Here is a 13,082-nt window from a genome sequence, read left to right as displayed (position 1 = left end):
GCACTTTTTTCAAATTTAAGAAGGAAATAAAAACTTCCTCATATGACGATTCGATAAAATTCGACATTTTGGAAGCAAAAAAAGCTTTATTTTTTACACTATAATGCTCAATAACAAATGAGGATAAATTACCGATATTTACCCTTCCAAATGACACATAAGTTATTAAAAACAAATCATTATTAACAAATCATAAACACTACTTTCTAACGCTGACCTCGTATTTAATATATATTGTTTATTTTTATATCTGTGTGAAAGTGTTTTTAGTAAAACGTTTTTCCATTCCACAAATTGTGTACATTTCAATTAATTAAATTGTTCCAATTATCTAAAATAATGCATACATTATAAATATAGTTATAACAATATAAAATCTAATATGTTTCTAATTTTCTCTTTCTTTCTCTCTCTCTCTCTCTATAATTTAGATATGGAATCAAAAACAATTTGGATATTTGCCATTGTTTATTCAGCAATCCAGCATTTTGTATCCTGTTCAGCACCCTGTAAGTATATTTATTTATGTTTCAACAAACACAAACTTCAACTATTAAATTTGATAGTGATAATGTTTGCCTTGTAGCTACTAGTGTTTCTTTATGTCAAGTCTTGAAATAATTACAAAGAGAAAACTTTTTCATTGTGACTCCCATCTTCATGGCCGTATTTTCCAAATTTTAGAAGAGAGGACTAATTTTTGGAAGTTTCAATGTGGGCAGCGTTTCACTGTTCTGTCGGTACTATTTAGAATGGAATATGTTCTGATAAAATTAGGGATACCCCCAGATTTTTATATAATTCACATTTTTCATCAAGAGCACGTCTCAATGTGGTCTATTGGCCAGTCCTTAGCCGTACTGTAGGTATGTGGAACAAACTTCTCGCTGAAGTGATTCCTGTCATTATACCCTACACCACCATAGTGGGGAGGGTATTATGCGTTTGTGCAGATGTGTGTAACGCCCAAAAATATTGGTCTGACACCCACCTTAAAGTATACCGATCGACTTAGAATCATTTTCTGTGATGTCCGTCTGGCTGGCTGGCTGGCTGTCCATGTAAACCTTGTGCGCAGAGTACAGGTCGCAATTTTGAAGATATTTCGATAAAATTTGGTACATGTCATTTTTTCGGCCCAAGTACGAAGCCTATTGAAATTGGCTGAAATCGGTCCATTATTTCACCTAGCCCCCATACAAATGTCCTCTCGAAATTGGACTTTATCGGTCATAATTGTTTAATTTATACATGTATCTACACAAATTTCTCTCCAAATAAGTTTTATATATACAAAATTCATGTCACCAAATTTTGTTACGATCCGTCCATATTTAGTCATAGCTCCCATATAGACCCGCGTCCGAAAATCACTTTAACGTGCTTCAACCAATACACAAAATTCAACATAAATAATTTTCATATATACATAAATCACACGACCTAATTTTATGGTGATCGGTCCATAATTGGTCGTAGCTCCCATATAAGGCCCACTTCCGAAAATCACTCACGAATATAAATTATTGATATTTTAAAAGAAAAATATTTTTACTCATTTACTTGGTGTAGGGTATTATATGGTCGGGCTTGACCGACCATACTTTCTTACTTGTTTTTAATGTAGGAATGTTCAAATCTCATGTCCACAAACTCTACCCCCTCTTCCCATAACATATTTTCTTAATTCCAACACAATACTTTGCATGAGTAGGGGTCATATCCTGAGTACTGGTCCATGAAGAAAATCTTTATTCAGTACCTAAAACTGCAGGGTACCTAAAACTGCAGGGCTGTTAATTGCTTGTGTGCATGTATGAATAAATAAGAAAATTGTGTGAATTGATGAATAACTTAAACAAACATGAAAATGGCATTAAATTTTAATTAATAATTCCCATTTAATTAAAGTTTAATATTTATATTAAATTTTAAAATTTAATTTACTCTTTATTTAATTTTAATTCCATTCTAGTGAAACGACCACGGGCTGGTGATCCTTTTGATACATTTCCGAAGAACTTTTGGCAAGAATTCTCATCACCTTTCACAGACACACCGGAAGATGAGGAACTAGAGATAACGGAAACAACCACACATGAACCATTTCCCTTCTTTGCTGATCCATTTACAACAGTAAATGTGAGCACACAACTGGGAGCAAATGTTTACCTGCATTGTCGCGTCAATGATTTGCAAGGCAAAACAGTAAGTCTTTTATTTATTTCAATTGTTACAGGGAATTTTTTTTTTAAACAACGAAGAAAGCTAAAGCAGAGCAGTTTAAAAAGAGTAAAAACCATATGTAAGAGAGTATACAGGTTAAAAACTTGTATATTTTCTGTTAATATACTTAAGAAGTAACTAAGGCAATATATTCATTTAAATGTTTAACAGCAATCCAGCTTGCATCCTTCACTCTACCAAACAATACCCTTTTAACTACTTATCCTACCATAGTTCCTAGAATTTTATTAAAACGAAAGAAATCGTTTTGTCAATCTTTTTTTATTGTACATACATACATACACATGTCTGCCAATCCCATATCCACGTCACTATCCACGAATTCATCCATTGCCATTTAATACAATATCATTCATCTCCATTTTTAACGAACAATGATAAATAGACATCTGTTTGAGGCAACAAAAAATTTTATGAGAAGAATAGAAAAATGAAATTGATAGAAATAATAGTAGTTGTATGGTTTGGAAGGATGCTACTTACTACTCGATATCAATTTTCTGTTTAACATTGTTTAGTTCCATAACAAATAATAACAATCGCCTGATGTAACATGTTTTTGTAAGATTAAACACTCGTTTGGCAAATGTAGACAAAAAATCAAACAAACAAAAAAAAAGCATTTAGGAAAATTGATATGATTGGATTTTTTGTTTTCGTTCTTAGAAAATTATAAGGAAAGTTTAAATTATAAGCTAAGCTGGATTATTTACTGTTTATTATGAGTAAAACTGAATTTAGTTTATGTATGTTAAGGGATACATGTGTTAAAGTCAAATTGCTGAGTATTATGACCCAATTATAATTTTATGTGGAAGAGATCACTCAATTAGATTTGTTTTTTAATAATAATACTATGAAAAATTAAACAATTGATTGATGAATTATGATTGTTTATATTCCAGTTTCTACTGCTCAAACTGCGAAGCTTCTTGGCTTGTCTGCCGAAACACCAACAGTATTTGTCGAAAATCGTAACCGCAATACTCAGACCGAGCTAAACTTGGATGAAAGAGAAATTACTTTAAATTCGTAGGTTGGAGAAAGGATCCCATTTTTTTTGGTAACCAGACGTCGTGAACTTTACTATCTACAATCCAGAGTTCTTGGATTATGGCCAAGTGAATCACTTCCTTCTCCATGAATTGTAACACTCTCAGGTATTTTGGATCTATAGCTGAGGCTTTAGTTGAATCTGATTCATGCTGTACTTCACTATGCCTTGAGAGGAAACAAACGACAAAGAGATTATGAACCAATTCTGATCCAGAGAACTTCTCATTCATCATTGCCAAGACCTTTGTTCTAACATATTATTAGTGCTAACATAGCTTTATCCCCCAGAGTAGGTGGAGGATCCATGCTGTCAATGGCTTTAAAAAAGAGACTTGTTTCAATAGAACGATTGTGTTGTTAGAGTTAGTGAACTCCTCAGATGCAGTTTGTGAAGAATTTTAAGGCCTGTTCAGTACCACATCCGATGACCCTGACACTGTTCACCGTCATGCTAGTTGAAGGTTTCAATAGCTCACCCTCAGACTTATGCGTTTCATTCGATTGTAGCCGCTTGATACTCGGTCTGTTTGCTGGACTTTTTTTAGCTGTTACAGGACCAATATTAGAGGAAAATTATAAGAGCTAACAAACTTCGTTCTGCTGCATTGATCACCACTCCTATTTAATTCATATGTGGCCTCTTTAGAATTGGCTAGGCTTACATCAAGATTCTCAAAGTGTTAGGTCAATAGCTGATACGGGGATAGACGTATTCACATTCTTGCTTTCTTTTATTCAATCTTTTTATTTACCTGTCTTTTCTCCACAAAAGTAGTATTGAGACCTCTCTCTCTCTTTCGTTGATCCTGTTACACGTTGGTGGTGCAGAAGCTCAGATGACCAATTCTTTACCAAAAGTATTGGATAATCTTACTTCCAATCTCAGATGAAAGTTTATGTATCAGTTTGTCCACAACAAAATTTTCTGGTTAAAACTAAATGATCCGACTTCCATTAATCGTTTGAAAATTTGATATGAAATGTAGTGTATACACACAGAGAAAACAGATTCGTGATAGCAACCGAATTTGTTGCCAATCGAATGATTCTGTCGAATTTTACAGTTGTGGCTACAATATTTTGGAAGGGGTAACTAAAGTTTGGTTGCCTCAACTGAAATTCTTCTTTATCAACTGACTTTCTGTTGTTAGAACTGAAAAATTCTATGTGTGCAACCAATCATTCGATTGGCAACCAATTCGGTTGCTATCACGAATCTGTTTTCTCTGTGCATGTTTTATGTAGTCGTCGACTGGCCTTATGATTCTATTGTTCCAAAGATAAAACTCTCATATACTGAATCAAATGCTTTGACGACACCTATGTCCGCCATATAACATGACGACCATCCCTAAGAAGTAGGCTGACATGAAACCCATACAAACGTCCTCAGTAATTCAGTGATTTTATATAAATTTACAAAAAAAATTAAAGATCGATTCACGATATCACCTATATATAGATACACTTTCGAAAACCACTTTAAAAGGAATAAAAACATACATTAGTTTTCTGAAAACTAAAATTATATTGTAAAATTTTGTGACCTTCGTTTCCTAATTGACATATTACTCATATATTGGTCGCGATCTTCATATAAGAAACATCCGGACATCTGTTATTAATTGTAAATAGATACTGCTGAATGTAAGTAAATAAAACGATAAAGACGTTGAAGTGTTTCTCATTAATTTTCGAATTTGAATAAAATTTAACAAAACTTTCCCAAATTGTTCAAAGTGCTCAAGTTATATGACAAATAAAAGATACTTACCATTTCTAGTAGGAAAAAATGAATTTATCTACCCATCATGATTTTTGTTTTCTCGCACAAAAGAGCAAATGTTTTCCTAAAAGTAAAAGTGATTTAGTTATTTAAAGATTAAAAAATTATTGGTCACGTTACAAATATTTGTATATTGATTACTGAAACCTTTTTAAGGTGTGTTGTTCATATGTGTAAGTACCCTGCAGACTTAAATGTGTCTTTTATTCAGAAATTAACTACTAACAGTTCACTAAGTTAGAATGAACTATTAGTAGTTACTTTCTTAATGTAAAATTATGGATGTACGTTCACCAATAAAACTGTTAGCTCATATACATTAAGTTGATGGAATTTAACAGCTGATATTAATCAGGGGATGTATTACATTCACTTGTTATAAGCCTACAAAGTAGTTTGATAAGTAACTAATAACGGCTTTATGTAGCTAGCACTTATCTATGCGTAACTAGTTTCCTGGTACATTCGGGGAAAATATTTACACACATAAAACCTAAAGCTAAACATACACTCATGCATTTATACCTACACAATAGACCAAATTAATATGGATATTTTCGATGTGTTTGAGTGATTGTATTAGGGTTGACCATATTTTTCTCTTCTGGGTTTTTGATGCTCCTAAGATCTAAAATTGTTCTTTGTCATCTTTTATTTAAAGTTTTTAGTTTTGAATCAAAGTACACACCAATATTAAAAAAAAACAAGTAAGAAAGAAATATTTGGCTCTGCCGAATCTTAAATACCCTCCTGTATATAGTGAGAATAACAGTTTAAATTGGTTTAAAGAATATAATATCCATATTCAGTTTTTCTTGCTTACAGGATACACTTCAAAAGATAATTTTTGTCCTGGCTCTATTTTGCTTATGAAAATTGTTTATATCACACCATTTCGAACCTTAACAGTGAAAAATTACCGTGTAATATATATTTTTCGGACCTTGGCCTTTCTGCGATTTTCGAGAAAAACTAATTTTTTGGCCATATTTTGGCGAACGAGCCCAATTTCCTTACTGCTATTAATTTTAAGTAAAATCTTTTTAGAATATTATAGTCCAGGTAGTTTTAAATATAGTCTGAAAGTTTTCCTAAAATTGGAAAATGTTAACCCTTAAATCGTGAAGGTCAAAGGTACAATTTTTCAATAGTTGTTCTAATGGAAAAATAGCGAAATGTTATATTGTAAATGCAATAGAGCTGTGCAGCTCATGAATGACCTAGTTCAATTGAGCTATTCACTCAACTGAGCGAAGTGAATCATTCATCATACTGAGCTTTTTCAGCTCAGCACTGATCGTATTCAACTGAGCGGTTTTGTTTTATGCTCATGTTTCTTTCAGTACTCATGAAAGAGCTGCACAAGCATATTAATTTGTCATCTTCAATGTTTCACTTTACTCGTCAATTCTGTAACATTCTTTCGCTCACTAACATTGAAAAGTGAGTGAGTATTGTGTCCTACAAAAATAAAACGATCATTCGAATGTAGGTTTGTTATGTATGTATATGATCGTATGCTGCCGCGTATATATTTTTGTTTCAAGAATTATTAGAGTTATTCAAATTGTTTTTGTTTTCATGAAGGAATTTTTATATGAATGTGAATTTATTTATGGTATGGTGATGTAGAATGAAATAAAGAAAGAGTATTGCTACAGTTTGTAAGTAAATTTCATAATAAAATAATGAAAAAGGGAAAAGGGAAATACATAATTGTTATTGTTAAAATAATAATTGTAATTGAAAGTATGTAATTAGTAAAAAAATATTATTTCAAAAATATTATTTACAAAACACATAATTAAAAAAATACAAAGTACTGATATTCTTAATTAAATTAGCAATATTATTTCAATAACTTTTTTTAGAAAACATATATCGAATGCACTTTTTTACTATACTGCTACATCAACAGAACATTTGTCAGCTGCCATGAGCGACCTATCGTGGGTTTTTCGCTGTTTTTTGGAATGACAGTTTAGAATTTCTGAATTTAAGGAACAAGATTTATAAAATCTTCATTTTGGTTTAGTTATTGTCACATTTTTATTTTGGATCACAATTATCAGATCAAAATATTTTTCCCTTTTTCAAATTCCAGTTAATATCTTAAGTTCTTTGGTAATTTTATTATTTTGTGGTAAAAGAATACCTTATAGTTAGTGAATGTTCTGCTAAACAAATATTGTCTAAACATTTGGTTAGCATCGGAAATTAGAAATAATAAAAAATTAACTATTTTTTCCGCAAAAATATTAGTTTAAATAAAATACAATTTTATTTTTTAAAATTTTAATCAATTATTTCACGCATAAATCTCTAATTGTCAAAAGACTGTGTGTTTTTACAACTAACAACAGAAATAATTGATAATTGATTTAATTCACTACAAGCAATTCTCAAAATGAAATGGTCATTATACAACATACTGAGCTAATGAGCTAAAAGAGCGACCTAGTTCATTTCAGTGAGCTGAGCTGAAAAGAGCGGTCACTTCACTGAGCTAATAAACCCAACTCTAAAATGCAACTCAAAACTAAATCGCAAGTCGGCACGGTTTGCAATCATGTTAGAAAAACAAAATTTCATATTTAACTATAGTTTTATATATGTATATACCCTAGTTCCAAAATTCCCAAAAATTTTTTTTTGTCTTATTAGGGACACTCTAATGTGTATACGTGTGAGGATAAAGGTGGGTGTGTAGTATTTCCAAATCATTACACAACGTTTTCTAATACCCTCAGATTTTAATATTATTACATTTATTGCAAATCATTTAACATAATAGATAGAATAAGGGAATACAATAAAATTTAAGGCAATTTAAATCGATAAAGAGTTAGATCATTGTTTGATATGCTAGAAAGTTTTATAATGTTAAGATTTTACTCATTTTTTCTCTGTTTAATATCAATAACATTTTCAAAGCTATAGTAAGTCAATGATATTAATAATATGTGAAAATAAAGGCTACCTAGAACGGAGCCCATAGAAAATCAGAATATGTGTTTACGATATAGTTTGTCTAGGTCTTTTATTTCAGATTCTAAGTATTGTGCTCAAGCCCCATTGACACCCTTAGCAGGATATCTAAAGCAAGTAACATAACCCTTATTTCTCTATCTGATATTTATCTCCCTCAAAATACACCTTTTATTTAAAATCTTTTAAACCATAAAAGACATTAAATAATCTCATTTTAATCACAACAGAGTTAAATTTAGCTAAACAATCTAATGGAGATATTAAATCGCTTCGTTAATCATTCCACAAATAAAATATTTTTTTTATTGTTTGGAATCTTTGTTTATCTTTTTTTAATATTTTGTTTTATTCAGCAACAAAATTCTTAAGGAAACAAACATCAAAAATTTCTCTAAAGAAAACTCAAACTTGTTTAGCAAACAATCTCAGTAGAATTATCTAAAGCATGTACATTAGACTGGTGCCATTTCAAAGGAGAAACAAAAGTTATTGATTTTTCCATCAAATAAACAACAAGGTTTATTTGCTTCGAATGTGTCGAACTTTGTGCCAACAAAGCGTCATATGCTGGAAGTTTTGCTTTACTTCTTTAACTTGAAAAAAGTGCCGCTTAAGCATAAAGATTGCTCACCAAAGCTTATGGTGAATGTGTTCCATGGGTTTCAACATGCTAGAGATGGTTTCTTCAGTTCAGAATTGGTGATTCTGACACGGAATACAAAGATTGCCCAGCTCAGCCAAAAAAATTTGAAGGCCAACAATTGGAGGCATTACTTCTTGAAGATTGTCATCAAACTCAACAAAAGCTTCCAATATCATTGGGAGCAACAATTTTAATCCGAAATGATTGAACGTTATAAAAGAAAATAATTTTTGCAGCAAATCGTTACTTGCGATGAAAAATGGATCCATTACGATAACTTGAAGCATTAGAAATCGTACGTGAAGATTGTATTTGCTTAATGTATGACAGGTAATAACTAATAACTCAGTAAAATATCCTTCATATTCCTGCGTTAAGATTTAGATTTTGGGTCATACTAATGTTTATACAAAAACCTATATTTGAGTGTGTGTGCTCATAAAATGTTTAAGTGTAGGTTGTGTTTCTATGTAATATTTTGCTGTTATTCTTATTTGTACATAAATATTTCTATGTAGTTTTAGCTGTAGTTGTACCGTTGCACGTGTTTAGATATTTTAGGAAACATGTAGCGGCACTTATACTCATGTACATACAATTTACCATGTAGTTAATAACAATAACAAGAAAATACAAATAAACAAACATACAAACGACAGCAGCAACATCATAACTTTGTTTTGCAACAGTTTTGTAACATGTTACATCTGAAATGTACCATCAAGCTGTTTCTAAGCAACTTTGAACTTTAAAATATGATAAAAACAATGGAAAAATAAACTGAATAATCAAAATCTTCGCCATTTGCTGAGGGCTTAAAAACTTAATTAAAGGTTGCAAGTTTTTATTTTCTTTAAAGGCACTAAACTTTAACAAATGTTTTCATTTGAGTTTTAACTGGTGGGATTAAAGAACAAATTACAAACAAATCATAATTGACTGCGAAATATATGTAAAAAAAAAACTTTTTTATGTTTATAAACATTGTTTTATTAATTTAAAAATTAAGTTAAGAAGTCATTCTTTACTCGTTTAAACAAATAATTTTGCATTTTGAAAGCAGAAAAAACATATTTATTAACAACTTTTGCAAATTTAAAATCAAATTAACATTTTCTGATCCACTATCAACAAACTGTTCGAAATATAGGCAGATGTTAAGAATTAGTTTAAAAACTTTAATAATTCCAATATTTTTTTCGTATGACAAATTTTTTACACTACGTATGAGTGATATTCTTTTCACAATATTAAGTATACGTGCAACCATGATACAATAACATAAGGTACACCCACTAGAAAATAAATTCTAAATTATACAATTCTTGTAATGTCAAACAAAAGAAAATATAATTAATTGAAAATATAAAAAAATATGAAAAAAATCAAAATCAAAGTTTGACATTATAAGGCTAAATATTGAAAACTCTCCCTAGTGATTCTACCTTCTACAATTATTGTATCATGCGTGCAACTATATAAATATCAGAAAATCATAGTATATTTTTTATCAAAATATGTACACAGAGAATACAGATTCGTGATGGCAACCGAATTTGTTGCCAATCGAATGATTCGGTTGCACACATAGAATTTTTCGGTTCTGTCAACAGAAAGTCAGTTGTTAATGAAGAATTTCGGTTAAAGCAACCCAAATTTTGTTAAATTTTTGTAGCTACAACTGTAAAATTCGGTCACTAAGTTAGAATCATTCGATTGGCAACAAATTCGGTTGCCATCACGAATCTATTTGCTCTGTGTACATTATAATGGACCTTTTGTGATTATCGATGTCTAAAATTGTTCTCCATCATCTAAAAACCATATAATAATAATTTGAGCAAAATCGCGTCGAGTTTTGGGTCAAAGTATGTAGCAATGTTTTACAAAAATATTTTGTATTGAACCGTAACTTTAAAAAAAATATTATAGTTTTTAACTTGTAAATCTTTAACTCTTATTTACACGATGCCAAAGCAATATGGAAGACATATACAAAGAGCCTCAAAGTGAATAAACACCACAAATTATTTGATTTTTTTTATGAAAATGAAAATCTTAAAATCTCTCCATTGATTAAAATTTAAAAGTTTGCTGAATATTTAATAGATTCGGTTCTGAAAAAAAATATATATTAATTATTTCCTTTTTATACCCAACACCATCATATTGGGAAGAATATATTGCATATGTGTTAATATTTTTTTAGAAAAAAATTTTAAAAATAATTTTGAATTTTGTTTACCTAAAAATATTTAAAATTTTTATTTCAAAGTATAATTTGGTGAAGGGTACATAAGATTTGGCACAGCCGAATATAGAATGGTTAGTATCTAATATTGAAAATTTGCTATAAAAATAGTCTTTTTATACCCTTCACCATGAGTGGAAAGGGTATATATAAGTTTGTCATTCCGTTTGTAATTTCCACATTTTTCATTTGCAACCCCATAAAGTATATATATTCTGGATCGTTATAGATAGCGGAATCGATATAGCCATGTCCGTCTGTGTGTTGAAATCAACTTTCCGAATCCCCCAAATAACTTACATACATGACTCATACATCAATATCTCCGAAATTCTTCCGGCTCGGTCGCTATTTAAAATCGAGAAAATCGGTCCACAAAGGAAAAAACTAGGACAACCTCGATTTTTGACCTATTTTTGTCCTATATCTGGATTTCTAAGTCATTAATATAGACAATATGGATATCTAATGATATATATTTCAAAGACCTTTGCAACGACGGAAAAAAGTTTTTTTTAACCCGAATTTTTTTCATTAAAAAATTTTTTTTTGTCATAAATTCTTTTTCCAAAAAAATTAATTAAAGAAATTTAAAAAAAAAAATTTTTTAAAAAACTTTTTTTAAAAAAAATTAAAAAACAATTTGGAAAAAAAAATTTTAAAACATTAAAAAAAAAAATTTTGATTTTGTTTAAATAAAAATATTTAAAAAAATATATATTTTTAAGTATAATTTGGTGAAGGGTATATAAGATTCGGCACAGCCGAATATAGCTCTCTTACTTGTTCTCTTTAGATTTTATCATTAGCTAACAAAGTCCAAGTAAAAACAAGTAAGAGTGCTATATTCGGCCGTGCCGAATCTTATATACCCTTCACCAAATTATACTTCAAAATTTTAAATATTTTTAGGTAAACAAAATTTAACTTTTTTTCCAGTTGTTTTTCGATTGTTATTTTAAATTTTTTTTTTTTTAAATTTTAAATTTTAATTTTTTTTTTTTTTTTAAATTTTAAAATTTTTTTTTTTTAAATTTAAAAAATTTTTTTTTTTTAAATTTTAAATTTTTTTTTTTTAAATTTTAAAAAATTTTTTTTTTAAAAAAAAAAATTCGGGTTCAAAATTTTTTTCCCGATTTTGACCCATTGTAGGTCCAACTTACTATGGTCTTATATACGTCGTTGCAAATGTCTTTGAAATATCTATCATTAGATATCCATATTGTCTATATTAATGTCTTAGTAATCCAGATATAGGTAAAAAAGTAGGTCAAAAATCGAGGTTGTCTTGGTTTTTTCCTCATATCTCAGCCATTTGTGGACCGATTTTGCTGATTTTAAATAGCAAAATTCTCGAAAGCATGTCTGACAGAATTATTGAAGATTTGGATCCCGAAGATATCTGGGGTCTTCAGAAAACTGATTTCAACAGACAGACAGACAGACAGACGGACAGACAGACAGACAGACAGACGGACATGGCTTAATCGACTCCGCTATCTATAAGGATCCAGAATATATATACTTTATAGGGTCGGAAATGAAAAATGTAGAAATTACAAACGGAATGACAAACTTATATATACCCTTCTCACGAAGGTGAAGGGTATAAAAACTGGTTTAGAGGACTAACATTGCAGTCTTGAAAAATTTTTAAATGACATATAAAAGGGTTAACAATGCCCTTAAAACATTAAAATTATTAAATCGTAAAGAAGCAACAGAGGAAAACAATCTGAAATTAAATATTTTGAAGTTATAATTTTACAATAACAAATTTGTTAACAGTTCCCACGCTAACCAATAATAGCAACATTTAAAATTTTAGTTTTTAATCCAAATATAGGATTTATTTGAATCAAGAAATTTTTTTGGAAATTTCATTTTCTTTTCCAATCAGCTCGCGTTTTTGAAATATAGCGGTTTTTATATTCCCAATACAATACATTCACTATTTAATTCACCTAGGCCCCATAAAAATATCCTCCCGAAATTGGACTTTATCGGTCATAAGTTTTAAATTTTTATAGGTATCTACATAATTTTCATTTCAAATAAGTTCTATATATGTATACGGAATTCATGTCACCAAATTGTATTATAATCGG

At 29.9% G+C, this 13,082-nt stretch overlaps 1 protein-coding gene across 1 annotated transcript in view; it reads left to right on the top strand.

The window, feature by feature from the left end:
- The window catches only part of dpr14 (defective proboscis extension response 14), a 175,712-nt gene that overhangs the window by 50,236 nt on the left and 112,394 nt on the right, over positions 1–13,082 (top strand). Inside the window, exons 2-3 of the mRNA XM_065509806.1 lie at positions 432–509; positions 1,976–2,208. Coding sequence (XP_065365878.1) covers positions 434–509; positions 1,976–2,208 — 309 coding nt within the window. The 5' untranslated portion in view covers positions 432–433. The remainder of the gene's footprint in view (positions 1–431; positions 510–1,975; positions 2,209–13,082) is intronic.

The sequence above is a fragment of the Calliphora vicina genome, chromosome 4 (genome assembly GCF_958450345.1).
Source record: "Calliphora vicina chromosome 4, idCalVici1.1, whole genome shotgun sequence".
Lineage (NCBI taxonomy): Eukaryota > Metazoa > Arthropoda > Insecta > Diptera > Calliphoridae > Calliphora > Calliphora vicina.
This window is presented reverse-complemented; position numbering and strand designations above follow the sequence as displayed.